This window comes from Chiloscyllium punctatum, chromosome 20, assembly GCF_047496795.1.
Source record: "Chiloscyllium punctatum isolate Juve2018m chromosome 20, sChiPun1.3, whole genome shotgun sequence".
Classification (NCBI taxonomy): domain Eukaryota; kingdom Metazoa; phylum Chordata; class Chondrichthyes; order Orectolobiformes; family Hemiscylliidae; genus Chiloscyllium; species Chiloscyllium punctatum.
In genome coordinates this window covers 55920136-55939468 of record NC_092758.1, presented here as the reverse complement: position 1 = coordinate 55939468, position 19333 = coordinate 55920136, and the positions used below count along the sequence as shown (strand labels likewise).

Genomic DNA, 19333 nt, shown 5'->3' with positions numbered 1-19333 from the left:
AATGTTATTGAATGTTTCATTATACCTCGTCAGTCATCAAAATTTGGCATCCTTGCTGTCCTAAATAACTCTGACCTTACTCGCACTGTCTAGCCTGTTCAACTGGTCTAGTCTCCATTTTTGGCTGCATCTATTATGCTGGAAGCCTATGTTCAAGTGATTATGATTGGTCTTGTTATTCAATCAGAGATCTGGTCTAATCAGGTTAAGCAGAAGTCTTCCCTTGTCTGCATCTGATCCTGCCTCACTCTATTAATCCTAGTAGAGAGGATAGTTTAACATTTCTCTGTTATGAATTGCTTGCTTAATACTCTTTATGCCTGTTCTCTCTATCTTTGTCTCTAATACCAAGTGCAAAACAAACCCAAAGCTATCAATTTGTGTCTGATACCTACTATGTAGACAGAAGACTGAGGGTGGTGGTGGAGGGTTGTTTTTCAGACCGGAAGCCTGTGACCAGTGGAGTGCCACAAGGATCGGTGCTGGGTCACTGTTTTTCATCATTTACATAAATGATGTGGATGTGAGCATAAGTGGTACAGTTAGTAGGTTTGCAGATGACACCAAAATTGAAGGTATTGTGGACAGCGAAGAAGGTTAGCTTAGATTACAACAGATCTTGATCAGATGGGCCAATGAGCTGAGAAGTGGCAGGTAGAGTTTAACTTAGATAAATGCGAAGTGCTGCGTTTTGGGAAAGCAAACCTCAGCAGGACATATGCACGTAATGGTAAGGTCCTAGGGAGTGTTGCCTAACAAAGAGACTTTGGAGTGCAGGTTCATAGCTCCTTGAAAGTGGAGTCGCAAGTAGATAGGATAGTGAAGAAGGTGTTTGGTATGTTTCCTTTATTGGTTAGGCCACTGAGTTGGCAAGTCATGTTGCAGCTGTACAGGACTTTGGTTAGGCCGCTGTTGGAATATTGCGTGCAATTCTGATCTCCTTCCTATCAGAAGATGTTGTGAAACTTGAAAGGGTTCAGAAAGGATTGACAAGGATGTTGCCAGGGTTGGAGGATTTGAGCTATAGGGAGAGGCTGGATAGGCTGGGTCTGTTTTCTCTGGAACGTCAGAAGCTGAGGGGTGAGCTTATAGAGGTTTCTAAAATCATGAGGGGCATGGAGAGGATAAACAGACAAGGTCTTTTCCCTGGGGTGGAGGAGTCCAGAACTAGAGGGCATAGATTTATGGTGAGAGGGGAAAGATATAAAAAAGACTTAAGGGCCAAATTTTCACTCAGAGGGTGAGTGAGCTGTCAGAGGCAGTGATAGGGGCTGGTACAATTACAGCATTGAAAAGGTATCTGGATGGGTAAATGAATAGGAAGGGTTTAGAGGGATATGGGCCAGGTGCTGGCAAATGTGGACTAGATTAGGTTGGGAAATCTGGTTGGCATGGACGAGTTGGACCAAAAGGTCTATTTTGGTGCTGTACATTTCTATGACTCAACATCGAGGACTGAAGGGTTTGTAGTGTTCTAATTTCTATCCACCATCACCACCACTTGGCTCTCTACCTGTCTCACCTGGCATTGGCTAATGCTGAGAGTTTGGTTTTTATTTTGTGTGTGTTATCTGTTGGCAATTCTTCATTTACACAGTTGCAAGCCTCGGACCTCTACCTGTCATGATTCTAATTTAAGTGAAAGTTGGACCCAGGACCGTTTATGGTTGCAATTTTACTCATATTCTCATTACTTCTGCCCTTTTGTGCTGAGTTTAATATATTTACACTCAAAATGAAATCTCTACCTCGTCTTGCTCCACTTTTCACCTTTTCACCCTTCTCCTGCAGTTTGCACTGTTTGCATGTTGACATTGCTTTTGTTTTATACATATATATCCTTTCAAGTCCATCATTGATGGTAGAGCATCCGGGCACCTCCAGCGTAATATGTCTTTAAAAAGAAAATCCTTTAAAAATCTGAAAATTGATTTGTTTGGTCAAGCTATGATAGTCTTTTCTTTATATGTGTGTTCCTTCATTATTTCTTCATTCCATAAAGTGTTATTTGGCGTTTCTTCCATTAATGCAATTTTTTTGTTGTTTGCGTATGAAAAGCGGCAAGCATTGTAATTTTTATGCTGACTAATAACTTAAGAGCTAAATGAATTTTTTAAAAATTCGAGCAAATAATATTAGTAAATTGTGATGCAGTTAATAAAAAATGTTTATTGATGTTTTAAAATTAAATCTCAAATGCATTTTAAAAATATTTTTCTTTTTTCTTCCTAGACTTGATATCTACAGGAAAGTACCAAAAGACCTTACACAGCCCACATACACAGGAGCTTTTAGTGAGTATTGTTGGGGAAAAAAAACTGTTTGCTTTTACTTACTCAGTCAAGATTGCAGATGTGTTCCTGAGAATTTATGGAAAATGAATACTTCAAAATGGTCTCCCTGCATGAAAGTGATCAGTCCTTGAGACATTAGAACTACCAAACTGCAAACAATCTCTCATTCTTATCTTATTCCACTTATGAAGTACTTATATTCAGCACATTAGACGTACTGTATAAATGCAAGTTGTTGTTCAAAGCGCTCAGAAGTGTCTGCAATTCGACAACTCCACAGTGCCAACAAAATATAAAAGTAAATCATTGTTTTTTTTATTTGTTCATGGGATATGGATGATATTGTGAAAGCTAGTACTTTTTGCCAATCTCTGTTAGCCTTGTGAGGTTATGGTCTGTTGTTTTCTTGGAACTGTTGTATATTATGGGATAGCTTTGCTGTTAGGGATATCTGCTTTCAGATTTGAACCCTTCACTGTGCAGTCCAATTGTAACTCCTCCAAAGCTGAAGCTTACTGTGCCCAGAAATTGGGCAATAGACCTGGGATTATAAATGACAACTAACATTTGGCTGTATACATGTTTGTCATCTCCATCACTGAGAATCAAACTATATAGCACCTTGATAGTAGCCCCACTGTTTATGGGGTTGGACTAATGAGCTTTTAGTCAACAGTTAACCCCCAGAATGTTGATGACAGAGGACTCCGTGATTGTTATGTGCTCAATGTCAAGGCACTCTGTGACGTTGCAATACCATTTAGGATCTATGGCTGCTACTTGATTAGGTTGTGGCTAACTCTGCCAATTTTGACACCAGACTCAAGTTGGTTACGAATACTTCATTTTTTCTGGTGCCTCAGCTGATACTGGGTGACTCATCAGGTTCAAAGCTTATTTGGCATCTCCCATAATCTAACCAAGCTGTTCCAGTACAGCTACAAGACTAACAGCTACTTGCCAGTAGAAAATTGTCCAGGTATGCCCACAAATTGATGGTTATTCTTGATCTTCAGGGGAGTGATGGAAAGCATTGTTGATTTGCTATCTAGCAGCACTTGTTTTGCAGTGCCCAAGATAACAGTTTAGGTTTCACCAGGGCAACCTGGCTCACGAATTGAGAAAATAATTGGATTCCCGAACTGAGATGAGAGTTGATGACCCTTGATGTTACAGAAGCATTTGATATCGAGGAATGATATCAAAAATTGAAGTCAGTAGGCATTGCAGGAAAAACTGACCACTAGTTGGAGTCTTAATCAGTACAATGAAATTGTTGAAAGTCACACCTCCATTCTGGGGACATTGTTCCAAAATTTATTCAGGTTATTTTCCCAGACCCAATTCTGTCTGGCAATTTCATTGATGACCATCAGCAGCTTATAATTAAGACAAATGTCCTTAGCACAGTTCTGGATTCCTGAGATCCTGAAGCAGCAGCAAGACACAGATAATATTCAGGCTTTGGCTGGTGTAGCAAATAATATTTCATGCCACACAAGTGCTAGACAGTGGCCATCTCCAACAAGAGGGATATATGAATAGGAAAGATTTGGAGAGGGATGGGCCATGAGCAGGCAGGTGGAACAAGTTTAGTTTGAGGTTTTATTCGGCATAGACTGATCAGATTGAAGGGTCTGTTTCTGTCCTGTATGACTCAAGACTCTATAAGGAAGACTCTAACCATGTTCCCTTGATGATTGTTGGCATTCCAAAATCCTTGGGGTTAATATTGACCAGATATTTAACAGGACCAACCATGTGTATACTGTGGCTATAATTACAGGTTGAAAGTAGGGAATTGTATTGTAAGTTTATTTGTGACTGCCCAATTCTTGTCCACCTTCTACAAGACGCAAGTCAGGAGTGTGATCGATTTCCCTCTATTCACCTGAATGAGTGCGACTCTGACAATAAGAAGATCAACATCATCTTGGGCAAAGTAACCCATTTGGATGTCCATTCACTTTTTTCTTCCTAATAAGCGTGTGCAGTTGCATGAGCATGTTCCATTTACAACATGTGGTACAGTGACATGATTAGGCATCTTCAGCAGTACGTTTCAAACCCTGAACCTCTAATGTCCAGAAGAATAAGGGCAGCAGGTTCATGGGAACACTACCTACAGATTACTGCCCAATCCACACAGTATCTTGACTGAGGACTCTGCCCCTATTCACTGTTGTTGGGTTGAAATCCTGGAACTCTCTTCCTATTGGCATCATGGAACTTCCATATGGGCTGCAGAAGTAAAATTTGGCAGCTCACAGCCACCACCACTTCAAAGGCACTTAGGGTTTGGCACTAAATGCTTTAGTATTTGTCACTTGTTTTCTTGCCTGCTAGTCCATATCTCTGACAGTGTTGATAGTGGGGTATTCAGTGATGGTCTATCATTGAGCATCAAGGAGAGGTGGTTAGGGTTTCCTTGGGGATGGGCTTGGTCTGTCATTCTCTGCCCCACTGATTCTGCCCTTGCTGGAAGACTGCTCCTTTCTACCACCTTTTCTGTCCTGATGAAAGATCAATGACATAAAATATTCACGGTTTCACCTTCCATAGATGCGTTTACCAACTGTTCATTTACTTTAACTCTTTCAATTATGTTTTAGATTATTTGTTTGAGGCTCCTGTGTCTTAACATTTTTTTTTATTTGTCTAAAAGGGAGTATCACTTTGCCTTATTGTTTGCAGACTGTGACTCTGTAGGGTTGATGTTTGTATTTTCAAGCTCTAACGGTCTTGTTTTTCTGCTGGATTATTTCTGCATTGTTATGAATGAAGTCTTGGTCAGTTTCCAAGCCTGACTGACAACCCTCGATCAGGAGTGTATGGAGACTGTGTCTGGCTCCTGTGTTTCCTGCTGCCTGGCTAAAATGACTCTGCCCTGTTAGCGTCACTGTCCAGGTCTTGGGAGAAAGTAAACATTCCCAGTACATCTAGATGCAATCCTCAGGAGACAATGGCTTAATTTGAAGACTCCTAAAGACACTGGTGCCTGACACAAATGGAAACTCAAAAGATAAATATAAGTTTGAACCTTCTTCAAAACCAGTTCAGCTGATGCTTTTTAAAATCTCGTTAAGGTTTTTTTTGGGGCCACGATATTAAATCTCCCACAACAATTACTTCCTAACTGAAGTATTGCTTCTTGATAATGCTTTAACAAGATTTGTTTAAGGAGCAGAATGCACAAGCCATCGCCATCCCTCCCGCACTACCACTAACATCAGAATTAATCCATCACGTTCCCTTTTGTGTTGCTGCCTGGGTCACTGATGTTTTTGCATGCTCTCTCCATTTCTGGTTGTCCAAAGGGTCATCTCCTTTATATAACTACTTAATGACCCTACTTTTCCCTCCGAGTCCATGGCTTTGTGAATTGCCTTGGCCTTGTTCGTCATACATTCTTTTCCTATTGACGCTTTATTGTCTGTTGTGAAAATGCCCCTTCAGCTGCTTCCCAGTTCTCTCCTATACTCTGAGATTTCATCCTTTTCTCATGAATTGCTACTTTTCATGATAACCATTCCCTCTGTTACCCAGTCCATTGCCAACTTGAGCTTCCCATTTTCCCCAAGATTCTCCCACTGCCCCCTGATAAGCTCCCAGATGATAAATGCCTAAACCCTCAGGATTGCCTGTTGCCCACCCCTTGGACTGTCTTGGCATGGCAGCCACAGCTGAGCATACCCCAGCCCTCAGACAGATGTCTCCACAATATTTGACTTGAAGGAGCGGGCTGTGGCCTAATCCCTGAATTGCAAAGCCATGGAGCTCCATCTCTAATAGGACCAAGCACCAGAATGACCTTGGCTAACTTAATGAATTGTAATCAGATGAGTCCCTTTACTTGGTTTTGGGGAATCCCCAACTTATTAATGGCCTCCTTGAGCCCACTTAAGACAGGTCCCTTTGACTTTCAGAAGTAACCATTTGTTTAGGGCACATACAGAATGCTACCTATGTAAGTTGCTGGTACAGTTTGCAAGTGTGATTCTGGTGTATTGCAGGGCTGTAGAACAAAACGTACCCTCTCTGGACTGTCAGTACTGTGAATTGTGACAAATTCCTGTCTGTGTACAAGGAAGCAGTACAAGGGAGAGAAGCTGATAGCCTGTAGCTTCGTACTGAAGAACCAACCTGTTGAAAATCAAAACACACCATATGGGCTGGCAGTGCAAAATCAATGAGTGCTAAGAAGGTCAGCTAAGAGCCATAAGATGCATTCTTGGGTAGGTGTTTGATGTGTGTTTGCAAATTAACTTTGAGAAGCAAAACATAAATGCCCCTGAGTTCCAATGTGAAGAACTGCATCACTGTAGTGATGTGTCAATTATGCTGAAAGCAAAATAATGATGCTGTGGGTTGCTGTTTCCTACTTGTATGGATGGAAGGGCGAAAAAGATTGTTTCCAGCGAGCATTCAGGAACATTGTTGTACAGTTGGAGTTGCCTGAAGGCCTGGTAACTGCTCTGACTTAGAGTCATAGACGTAGAGACATACTGCACAGAAACAGACCCTTTGGTCCAACCTGTCCATGCCGACCAGGTATCCCAACCCAATCTAGTCCCACCTGCCAGCACCCGGCCCATATCCCTCCAAACCCTTCACCGCTTCCATACACGTACCACCTTCCGTCTGAAAAATTGGTGTCGAGAGTGTGTTGCTGGAAAAGCACAGCAGGTCAGGCTGTATCTAAGGAGCAGGAGATTTGATGTCTCGGGCCAGAACCCTTCATTAGGAAAAATTGGCCCCATGTCTCTTTAACATCTTTCCCGTCTCACCCTAAACCTATGCCCTCTAGTTCTCGACTCCCCCACCCCACGGAAAAGACTTTATCTGTTTATCCTATCCATGCCCCTCATGATATTATAAACCTCTATAAGGTCACCCCTCAGCCTCCGACGCTCCAGGGAAACAGCCCCAGCCTGTTCAGCCTCTCCCTGTAGCTCAAATCCTCCAATCCTAGCAACACCCTTGTAAATCTCTTCTGAACCCTTTCAAGTTTCACAACATCTTTCCGATGGGAAGGAGACCAGAATTACGCGCAATATTCCAAAAGTGGCCTAACCAATGTCCTGTACAACCACAACATGACCTCCCAACTCCTGTACTAAAGGAAAGCATACCAAATGCCGCCTTCACTATCCTATCTACCTGCGACTCCACTTTCAAGGAGCTATGAACCTGCACTCCAAGGTCTCTTTGTTCAGCAACACTCCCTAGGACTTTACCATTAAGTGTATAAGTCCTGCTAAGATTTGCTTTCCCAAAATGCAGCACCTCGCATTTATCTGAATTAAACTCCCATCTGTCATTCCTCAGCCCATTGGCCCATCTAATCAAGATCATTTTGTAACCTGAGGTAACTTGCTTTGCTGTCCACTACACCTCCAATTCTGGGGTCATCTGCAAACTTACTAAATATACCTCTTATGTTCCCATCCAAACCATTTATATAATGATGAAAAGTAGTGGACCCAGCACTGATCCTTGTGGCACTCCACTGGTCACAGGCCTCCACTCTGAAAAACAACCCTCCACCACCACTCTCTGTCATCTATCTTTGAGCCAGTTCTGTATCCAAATGGCTAGTTCTCCCTGTATTCCATGAGATCTAACCTTGCTAGCCAGTCTCCCATGGGGAACCTTGTCGAACGCCTTACTGAAGTCCATATAGATCACATGTATTTCTCTTCCTTTGTTACTTCTTCAAAAAACTCAATCAAGTTTGAGAGACATGATTTCCTATGCACAAAGCCATGTTGACTATCCCTAATCAGTCCTTGCCTTTCCAAATACATGTATATCCTGTCCCCCAGGATTCCCTCCAACAACTTGTCCATCATCGATGTCAGGCTCACTGGTCTGTAGTTCCCTGGCTTGTCCTTGCCACCTTTCTTAAATGGTGGCACAACTTTAGCCAACCTCCAGTCTTCCGGCACCTCACCTGTGATTATTTGAGTAAGAGGCCCAGCAACCAATTCCCTGGCCTCTCATGGAGTTCTAGGGTACACCTGATCAGGTCCTGGGGATTTATCCACCTTTATGCGTTTCAAGACATCCAGCGCTTCATCCTTTATAATATGGACATTTTGCAAGGTGTCACCATCTATTTCCCTACATTCTATATCTTCCATGTCCTTTTCCATAGCTAATACTGATGCAAAACACTTGTTTAATATCTTCCCCCATCTCTCACAGCTCCACACAAAGGCCGCCTTGCTGATCTTTGAGGGGCTCTATTCTCTCCCTAGTTACCCGTTTATCCTTAATGTATTTGTAAAAACCATTTGGATTCTCCTTAACTGTATTTGCCAAAGCTATCTCATGTTCCCTTTTGCCCTCCTGATTTCCCTCTTAAGTATACTCCTACTGCCTTTTTATACTCTTCTAAGGATTCACTCCATCTATCCTGTCTATACCTGACATATTTCACGTTAAAGATTATATCCTCTAATTTCTTGAAGACAGAAAGGAGAATTGCGTGCTGCATAGAAATGAGATGAGTTGAGCTAATAACAAGATAAAGTGCAGATAAATCAAAAGTTACTATTCATTATTATGTTTCTGAACTGGGCATTTAAACCTTAAGGGAAAGGTCAGGTATTTTGGTATATTTTGCAAACGTCTTTGCAAACACCTAGGTTGCTCAACAGAATAGAAGATTTCACCCCATAATTTATTTTTGTGTTCCTGTGTAAATGCTAATTCAAAATCTAATATATGTATAGTCATGATACAATCTTGTATTGTATGGCCTGATGATAAAACAATTGTGCTTTGTTAAATTTTATTTAATATGAATTTTACAGAATGTTAGAGAAGATCATTCAGTTCATTTTATTCATGCTATCTTTTTCTTAAAACTAATAATTTGACAGAGTAACTTGATGACATTTGGTTATTGATTAACCAGAGTAATATTCATTGATACAATTTTGCATCTTTTAAAAATAATGCTATTTTAAAACTGTTAACTGTCTTTGTTCCTGTAGGAGTAGATGTAGCATTTCAAATCTCACCTGAAACAATGGCTTCCCATTTCTGACTTCATGATGTTGAATTTACATTGCGTACATTCTAAAATCTTAATGTCCTTCCTCCAATGAGGTGCCTGAAACTTTCACACAGTTTGCTAACTATGGCCGAATCATTGCCATGTACAATTCAAATGTTGAGTCTTCACTTTATTTTTCCATTTATAGAGCTCTAAATAAATCCAAATAATGTTTCTTTATAATACTATGTATTTTTTTTTGGAATTGCTTAGAAGTTGAAAAGAACTTCAGTGTTTGTCTTAAACATTTGCATTTCTGTGTACTTGTGGTCTAGTTCCGCCAGTTCAAGGTTTAGTTACTGCTCTTGGATGGCGTAACCAAGCTTTCCTGATCTTTATTTCAGAAAATCACATGATATATAACTGGTGGAAATGCATACAATTACTCATTTTTGACAATTTGGCATCGTGAGTCATAGCAGTTGACTTATAGTGACTGTAAGGTCACATCTCCTCCTAATATTGTAATACATTTCCTCTGTTTTGATACTCGTCATAACCCACATCTTTTTTGTAGTTCAGTGACATTACTTCAAGCATAAATCGATCGCACCCTTTAAAGGCTATATAGCATGAAGTATGTTGTTCTAAAATGAAAATTAGAGTTAATTATGAAAATGGGGTGGACAATATAAATTGAGCATTGACTGTCTCAGAGCAAAAATCTATTTGCTAACTAATTCTAAGTTTTATTTTGAAAGTTGAGATAAATCTAATCCTGAAATAAAACATAGAAATAAGTGTTCCCTGATTTTGGACAGTGCTTATATACACAAATAAGGCATTCTCACTTTTCAGAGAGACAAGGTAGGTATCCTTTAGAGACAGGTGGCTCAAATATGAAAGCCCAAAGTTCTTGTTTAAAGTAACAAGAATAACTATTAAACAGGCATTGGAATGTATATTTCTCTGAAAATAGGTTAAAATTACAGATTATTTTTCCATATAAGGTATAGTTCTCAGGACGAAAGGGATCAAAGGTATGGGGAGAAAGTTGGAACAGGGGTACGGAGTTAGATGATCAGCCATGATCCTATTTTCCTTGTGTAATGAAATTAATGTTTTAGCTGCTGTAAGGGTGTAATTTTTATAACGGAATGACGACAATTTGGAACTTCTGTTTCTTAATAAAAAAAAATCTGTTTGAGCTATTTGTTGCTACAATCTGAATGCGATGTCAAAACAGAAGTATTCTGAGAAGAGGAGTCATACCTTCAGGAATTTCTCAGAAATAAGAGGAAGTGCAAACAGTACAGTCGAATGTGGTTTGAGAGAACAAGTGTTTAAGGAGCATCTGTCTTTAATTACTGAATTTTAAAACACAGCTCTTAACAAAGAAATAATAAAATTCCCCCCCCCCCCCCCCCCCCACACACACACACACACACACACACACACACACACACACACACACACACACACACACACACACACACAAATTAAACAGGGTAGGTAATTTAGGATTAAGATGAGCAATCTATTCGCCCAGAGAATGGTGAGGCTGTGGAATTCTTTGCCATAGAACGTCACTATTGCCAAATCATTGATCCTTTTCAAGAAGGAGTTAGAGTAAATTCTCTGTATACACAAAAGCATGAATCACATATTCACTTATCCATGGCAAAAAAATAAGTAACATCAAAAATCAACATCCGTGGGCAAAAATTATGTATCTGCGTTTTTTTTTAACCAGCTCTGGATACATCTGTATCCATGAACACCCTTATGGATACAGATGAATGACTATATACTGCTTCGGTCTAAGGGGATCAAAGGATATGGAGAGAAAGTGGGAACAGGCCACTGAGTTCGATGATCTGGTTAGCTGGTGAAGCAGGCACAAAGGGTCAAGGCACCGACTTCTCCTATTTTCCATCTTCCTATGTCAGGCAACTGCTCAGAAAGATTGAAGGCTATCGCCTATTGTACATTGCTCTTCAGTTTTGAATAGGAGAAGCAACATTAATAGCTCTAAAATCTTCAAATTGATATTACTTATGAAAAGAATAGTTACTTTGTTGAAGCACCCTGTTCACAATAGTGCTCCAAACATGTCACTAAAATGTAATCTAGAAAATAACAGTTCAAATCCTGCAATGACTTTTAAAAGATCAAAATTCAATTCAAGGAAAAGACTAATTTCTGGGATAAAGATCAGTAAACCTGATTCTTATTTAAAATTCAACCATTTCACTTGTGTCAGGTCTAAGGGGTGGCCATGGGTACCCACACAGGCTCCACTTATGCCTCTTTGTGGGGTACGTAGACCATTCCTTGTTCCAGTCCTAATCCAGCTCTCACCCACAACTCTTTCTCCAGTATATCTATGACATCATCAGTGCTGCTTCCTTCTCTTGTCCTGAATTGGAGAAGTTTATGTATTTTGCTTCCAATTTTCAACTTGCTCTCATCTTTGCTTGGTCTATCTCTGACTCCTCCCATCCCTCTCTCGACATGTTTCCATTTCTGGGGATAGGCTGGCCACCAATATCCTCTATCAACCACCAACTTCCACAGTTACCTTGACTATACTTCCTCACATCCTACTCCCTGGAAAGACTCTATTCCATTCTTCCAGTCCCTCCGTCCCGTCGCATCTGTTCTGATTATGCCACCTTCAACAAGGAGTCCTTTGAAATGTCTGCCTTTTTTAATCGAGGATTTCCCAGCCCCATAGATGACAGGGCTTTACGCTAGGTCTGACCCATCTCCTGCACTTCAGCCTTCACCCCCTCTTCTCTCCATGACAGCAGTAGCTCCCCCTTGACACCATGTCCTTACCCCAACCCCTATCACATGGGCTGCTGCCACACAAACTCATTGTCAGCTACTAATAGCCCCTATTAGCAGCTATGCATTATCCCAGACTGACCTTTAACCACTCCTTTGTCTGTTCAACTGTTTTCCTCTCTCTTTGGACTCTCTCTCCCGTCTATTGTTTACTCCTTACCTCGTCCCCTCCCCCACTATCTTGTGCAATAACACCAACCTTTCCCCAGCTACTATTGGTTCTGAAGAAGGGTAACTGGACCCAAAATATTAACTCTGATTTCTCTTTGCTGACGCTACCAAATACTCTGAGCTTTTCCAGCAATTTGTTTTTGTTTCTCATTTCCAGCATCTGCATTTCTATGAATTTTTTTTCTTGTTCCTCTTGTGTGTTTGGCATTTTGATCCTAAATGCAATTCCAACCCTACATCTATGTAATTAATCATTTTTTTTGCTACCTGCTGAAATGCCTTGCAAAGTCACTCACTTGTGACTAGCTGCTACAAAGTATGAAGCTAAAACTGATGGAGTACTTGAGTGATCTAGGCATTGAATTATCACTCAAAGTGGTACAGCCCGAAAGTAGCTGCAAAGCCCTCCTTATTGGGGACTGATGTCAAAATTAGGAGAGTTGTCTCACAGACTAGTCGAGATACAATCATAGATTAGTCAAAGTTCCAGCAAGACTCCCCCAGTCCCCATCCTTGGATGTGTCCTGTCATGGGGGGTGTGTTAAGCACAGTGGTAAACAATAAGTGAAAGCGGCTTTGACTAAAAATCACCCTGAATTGTTGGAGCCTCTGGTCCGACACGTCAAAACAATCTGTTAGATACAACCCACCATCCTCACTAGCTCATGAATCAGTGATCCTCCAAGTTGAATACCAACTGGAGGCACTGAGGAGAGAAGGACACAGCATTTACAAGTGCTGATAATTATGGGTGTTTTCATTGGCTTTGTTATACTACCAATGACTTATTGTTGTGGTTCTGTTCGCCGAGCTGGGAATTTTCTTGCAAACGTTACGTCACCTGTCTAGGTGACATCCTCAGTGCTTGGGAGCCTCCTGTGAAGGGCTTCTGTGCTGTTTTCTCTGGTATTTATAGTGGCCTGTCTCTGCCGCTTCCGGTTGTCAGTTCGAGCGCTCCGCTGTAGTGGCCGGTATATTGGGTCCAGGTGGATGTGTTTGTTGATAGAGTCTTTGGATGAGTGCCATGCCTCTAGGATGTCACCTAGACAGGGGACGAAACGTTTGCAAGACAAATTCCCAGCTCTGCGAACAGAATCACAACAACGAGCACCCAAGCTACAAATCTTCTACCAAACTTTGAATACCAATGACTTACTTTGGTTGAATTCTAGATGCTGCATGTGGTGTGACAGTCATTGGTATAACTGACATGAACCTGTTCTCACCAACCAAATATGTTCTAGATGTACCTGTTTGTGACAGCATTGGTGGGTATAAGCTTTGCATTGTCAATGTGGTGGGTAATTGCTATTTTAAGTATAAGATGGAATAAAATGGATAGAAATGCACTTTGTAGTATTTGAATGAGAGGGCAGCTACAAATTTGAGATTCGGGACAGCAGACAGGAGAAACATCTTTACTGAGTTGTGAGGGTTTGGAATTATTGATGTGGCCATGCTAACATGTAGTAATATGTTCGCTTAGATTTTTGAAGGGCAAGGGAACAAGGGGTTATGGAATGGAGTGGGCACATATCATTGGGACTTCTCATGGTGATAAACACCAGCATGCATTTGTGGGCTGTGTGGCCTGTTTTCTATGTATGTCTATTAAAATATTTAAATGCTTGCAATTAATGTAGTGTATTTCCTTCCGTACCTTTTTAGAATGGTTGTCACATCAGATTATGCAACACTGGCACCCACTTGAACTTGGCAATGAGACATTTTAAATCAAACAAAATACAGATCTGGCAACATCTGTAAAGAACAAAGCTTAGTTAATATTTCGATTCCAATATGACGTTTTCTTTCCTGAGAAACCCTTTGACATACAATTCATTGACTTTTATTTTTATTCTTCTAAAAGCTGAGGGTTAAAAGAGAAGTGGGAACTGACATTTTCTGCCCAGACTATTCTTCCTGTCATTCTCTAACATTCCACCCCAGTGATCTCATGAACAGTGAGTGCTGCCCACAGCTCACCGCTTTGGCTCATGTCACTGAAGGGGAATTTCAGGAAGCCACACTAGGGGGAGTTCCACAGTAAGTATTGGTTCCCAGGCTGTGTCAAACCAGCAGCAGCTACAAGGGGGTGGCAGAGATTCTGTGATTTCCTACAGTGTCACTGTGGATCACTTGACAATCAAGTGGAATATAGTTTCTATCATAACCATTTGTGTCACAAGCTCTGAAATTTTCCTAATAGAAATTTTACTCCGGCTAGCACATTGCAGAATGCTTTGGGATTTGCAGGCAGTAATATATGTAATTGATTTTCTGAATAACACCATAGAATCATCAAATCCATGCAGTGCAGATAGAGGCCATCAGCCTCCGAAGACCACTCCGCACCGCCCCCCCCCCACCCCCCACTCCAATCCTATCCCTGTAACACTGTACTAATCACGGCTAATTCCCTAGCCTGCACCTCCTGGATACTGCAGAACAATTCAGCATGGCCAATCCACCTACCCTACACATCTTTGGACTGTGGGTGAAAACTGGAGCACCCGGCAGAAACTGACACAAACACAGGGAGAACATGCAAACTCCACATTGACAGTTGCATAAAGCTTAGCCCTTAAAACTCCAGAAGAGTTCCAGACTGCTGCTGCCTTTTCTGTGTCTGTGTTCATGCTTGGAAGTCCTTGGAGGGGGGAACATGTGTACACTGATGTGGAGATACTGGAGAGTGAGGGTGTTGTGAGCGGGCAATTCTTAGAGCAGAGAAAGTTGAAGGGAAATTTAATAGAGATGCTCAAAGTCAAGAAGGGTTTTGATAGAATAACTGAAGGATAAGGTGTTTTCCAGTGACTAAATATTGGTAACTGAAGTATGAGGGCATGGATTCAAATTAATTGTCGAAAATACCAGTGATGATGTAAGAAGCAGTATTTTTCAGTGAATATGATCTGGTAAGTACTGCCTGAAAGGTGTGGTTGAATTATGCTCAGAAATGAATTTCAAAAGGGAATTGAACATTTGATGAAGTGAGAAAAATTATTGCAGGCTGTGGGGAAACTATAGGGTTGAAGCTATAATTGATTAGCTCATCCAAAAGACTTGACACAGATGCAATAGGCCAAATAACCTGCTGTTTCATTCTATGATATTATTATGCTGGTCTTGTTTTCCACTGCCAAAAGGTTTGTTTTTGATGTCATTTGACTGCTGAGGATATCTAAGTCATTGTTGGATTATTTTTGGTGATTTACATAAAATAGTAGAGACAATGTCTCATTGACTCATAGGTGTTTACAGCACAGAAGGAGGCTGTTTGGTCAAAAAGATCTGATCGCACTATTCCCATTTTCCAGCTCTTGGCCATAGCCCTGGAGTTTATTGCATTCAGGTAAGTGAATGGATGTAAAGTTTGCTTGCTGAGCTAGAAGGTTCGTTTTTAGGCTTTTCGTCCCGTACTAGCTAACATCATCAATGAGCCGCCGGTGAAGCACTGGTGTTATGGCCTGCTTTCTATTTATGTGGTTAGGGTTCCTTGGGTTGCTGATGTCATTTCCTGTTCTTTTTCTGGGAATGACTGCCAGACTACTCGGACATCTTGGCATCATGGTAGCCCACAAACCCACCAACACATTAAAACATCAGCTAATGAACTTAAAACACCCTATACAGACAACAAGCAAAACAAACGTAATTTACAAATTACCTTGCAAGATCTGTAACAAACACTACATTGGACAAACAGGTGGAAAATTAGCCACTAAGATACATGAACATCAACTAGCCACAAAAAGACTTGACCGTTTAACACTAGTATCCCTACACACAGATGAGGAAGAACACCACTTTGATTGGGACAACACATCCATCCTAGGACAAGCTGAACAGAGACACGCACGACAATTCCTGGAAGCATGGCATTCCAACTGGAATTCTATCAACAAACTCATTGATTTGGACACCATCTACAACCCTCTGAGAAAAGAACAGGAAGTTACATCACCAACATGGGAAAAGACATCACCAATCCAAGTAAACCTAAACACACAAATAGAAAGCGGGACATAACATCAGTGCTTTTTCACCGGAGGTTCACTGATGATGTTACCTAGTATGGTGACAAAATGTCTGAAAATGAACCTTCCAGCTCCCTGAGCAAACTTACATCCAGAATCTCAACCTGAGCTACAAATCTTCTCAAAACTCACTAAGAGAAGTCAATATTTAAATATTGCTTGAATGTCATAAGATTTCTGACTCATCCACTCTTTCAGGCAGAGTGTTCCAGATTCGTACCACCCTCTGGATGAAAACCTATCCTCCTCAACTTTCCTTTTAGCTTTCTACGTCCTTAACTTAAATATACCCCCAGTTATTGACCTTTCTACTAATGGAATACGTAGCTTCCAATCCATCCATTCTACATCCCTTATCTTAGAATCACTAGTGTGGAAGCAGGCCGTTTGGCCCATCGAGTCCACACCAACTCCCCAAAGGCCAGCCCACTTAGACTGACCCCTCTACTCTGTTCCTGTAGCCCTGCATTTACCATTGCTAATCCACCTAACCTGCATGTCTTCGGACTGTGGGACGAACCAGAGCTCCTGGAGAAAGTCCACACAGACGTGGAGAGAATGTGCAAACTCTACACAGTCTGAGGGTGGAATTGAACCCAGGTGTTTGACGCTGTGAGGCAGTAGTGCTAACCAATGAACCATCATGCCACCACGATTTGTGCTTCTTCCTGGATGTTACTATTACCTATTCAATTTGCCCCCAGAATTCATAGATCAGTAGTCTTTATTTTCGATGAGCCAAGGGTGTTGGCTCCAATCTAACATTTGAAAAGATTGTTTCTTAACTTTTAGCCACAGTCCTGATCCAACTTTATTTATTTTGTCACGTGACTTGCAAAGGAACAGGTAGAATCATCTCCTGTTGAATTTGCTCATGAAAATGTTTGTGTGAGGAGCATCTCTGGGGCAGGTCTCCCTGATGTTTAGTTCAAATGTCCAATGCTTGCTTCAAAACTGGCTGCCCTTACTGCAATTCATGTTAGTTTTGAAAATTAATAACATTTTGAATTATTCAAGCAGCTCATTCAAGTTTTATTATGTGGGAACTTTGCACTTCGGCGATCTTTTGACTTTTCTGAACTCAACAAACATCAGGAAGTCGATGAAGAGAAGGAAACAAGATTTGCATAACACTTTTGATAACTTTGGGACATCAAATAATGTCTTTATAGCTAATGAGGTACTTTGAAGTGTTGTTGTACAGAGAAGGGAAACAAGGAGTACTCACCAGCCCTGATAACCCAAGAAGCAAGCAGTCTTCAATGTGCCAACTGTCTGTTTGAACCCACATCCCCAGTACTTTATTCATTAGCTGTATTTTTGCTGTAGCTGAGCTTTAGCAGCTCAACAATGATGTGCAGTGTCATGTTCCCTTGACTTTTGTTTTGTATAATGTTTAATCACTCTAACAAATACAGGTAATTGATTTGATGTCAGAAACCTGGAGTGATGTGGGATGCCGCTTCTCCAAAACAATCTGTGATACTGCCATTTACTGAGATATTTTTAATCAACCCGGGCAGATATGTTCAGACACACTATTTGGAGCAGGTAGACTGGAACCCAGACCTCTGGCAGAGCTAGAGACATTACTACTGTGTCGTGTGATCCCAATTATCGAGCTGTGACTTGTGTATTGGCTTGTTTAATTCCATCTTTAACGATAACATGGAAATGATTTATTCATAGAACACTATGGATCCACAATTCTTTTGTTATTTGTTATTACATTTGTAAAACACTGACGACAATTCAACTTTCTGATTGAGATTTTTTAAAATGTTTTTGTTTTCGGCTTTATCGACAGGTGCTTACCTTCACCTAAGTCATCAGTTAATCAGCCTTTGTTGTGTGAATATACCAAAGCACTATGACTCTTTACTACGCTATATAAATGGTGATAAAATTGAATTATGGTCTGGACCAATATGATTCAGAGCTGAAAAATGTGTTGCTGGAAAAGCGCAACAGGTCAGGCAGCATCCAAGGAGCAGGAGAATCGACATTTCGGGCCTTCTTCAGGAATGAGGAGGGTGTGCCAAGCAGGCTAAGATAAAAGGTAGGGAGGAGGGACTTGGGGGAGGGGCGTTGGGAATGCGATAGGTGGAAGGAGGTTAAGATGAGGGTGATAGGCCAGAGAGGGGTTGGGGGCGGAGAGGTCGGGCCAACTAGGAACCCTCCAACCACAAGGGATGAATGCAGATTTCTCCAGCTTCCTCATCCCCCCCCCCCGGCCTTATCTCAGTCCCAACCCTCGGACTCAGCACCACCTTCTTGACCTGCAATCTTCTTCCCGACCTCTCCGCCCCCACCCCCTCTCTGGCCTATCACCCTCACCTTAACCCCCTTCCACCTATTGCATTCCCAATGTCCCTCCCCCAAGTCCCTCCTCCCTACCTTTTATCTTAGTCTGCTTGGCACGCCTTCCTCATTCTTGAAGAAGGGCTTATGCCCAAAACGTCGATTCTCCTGCTCCTTGGATGCTGCCTGACCTGCTGCACTTTTCCAGCAACACATTTTTCAGCTCTGATCTCCAGCATCTGCAGTCTTCACTTTCTACCAATATAATTCAGCAGACTTTCTCACACTTTACATTGACAACACATCTTGCACTTTGAGCAAAATGAGTATTGGAGTTTGTGTTTAAGTGCGTTTATTTGTTTTATAGTTTCCATCTGCTGCTGCGTGTTCATGCTGTTCCTTTTCTTGTCAGAACTGACTGGCTTCATTGCTACTGAAATGTAAGTACGACAGTCTGTCCCTTGACCTCTGTGGTTGATAGTATTGATAAAAAAAACTTCTTTTGAAGGGGAAAGCTTAATGGATAAGGCCTAATTAGCATGACCATTGCTCGTTATTGTTGACAAAATGGGGGTGCCAGAATGTTCATTGTGTTTCATTCACCTTGGTTTGCTTATTGCTAATAAATCATACTTCCCCTCTTTCCTTATTTTTGTTAGACTATCTATAGTAAC

The 19333-nt window shown here is 41.3% G+C and overlaps 1 protein-coding gene across 3 annotated transcripts in view; it reads left to right on the top strand.

Annotated features, from left to right (window-relative positions):
* The window catches only part of ergic1 (endoplasmic reticulum-golgi intermediate compartment 1), a 134708-nt gene that overhangs the window by 42717 nt on the left and 72658 nt on the right, over positions 1-19333 (top strand). For all 3 annotated transcript variants that reach the window (XR_011963503.1, XM_072590953.1, XM_072590951.1), the window contains exons 2-3: positions 2233-2294; positions 19027-19099. Coding sequence is in view for 2 of the 3 variants with exons in the window: in XM_072590951.1 (XP_072447052.1) it covers positions 2233-2294; positions 19027-19099 (135 nt within the window). In the remaining variant the exon portion in view is untranslated. The remainder of the gene's footprint in view (positions 1-2232; positions 2295-19026; positions 19100-19333) is intronic.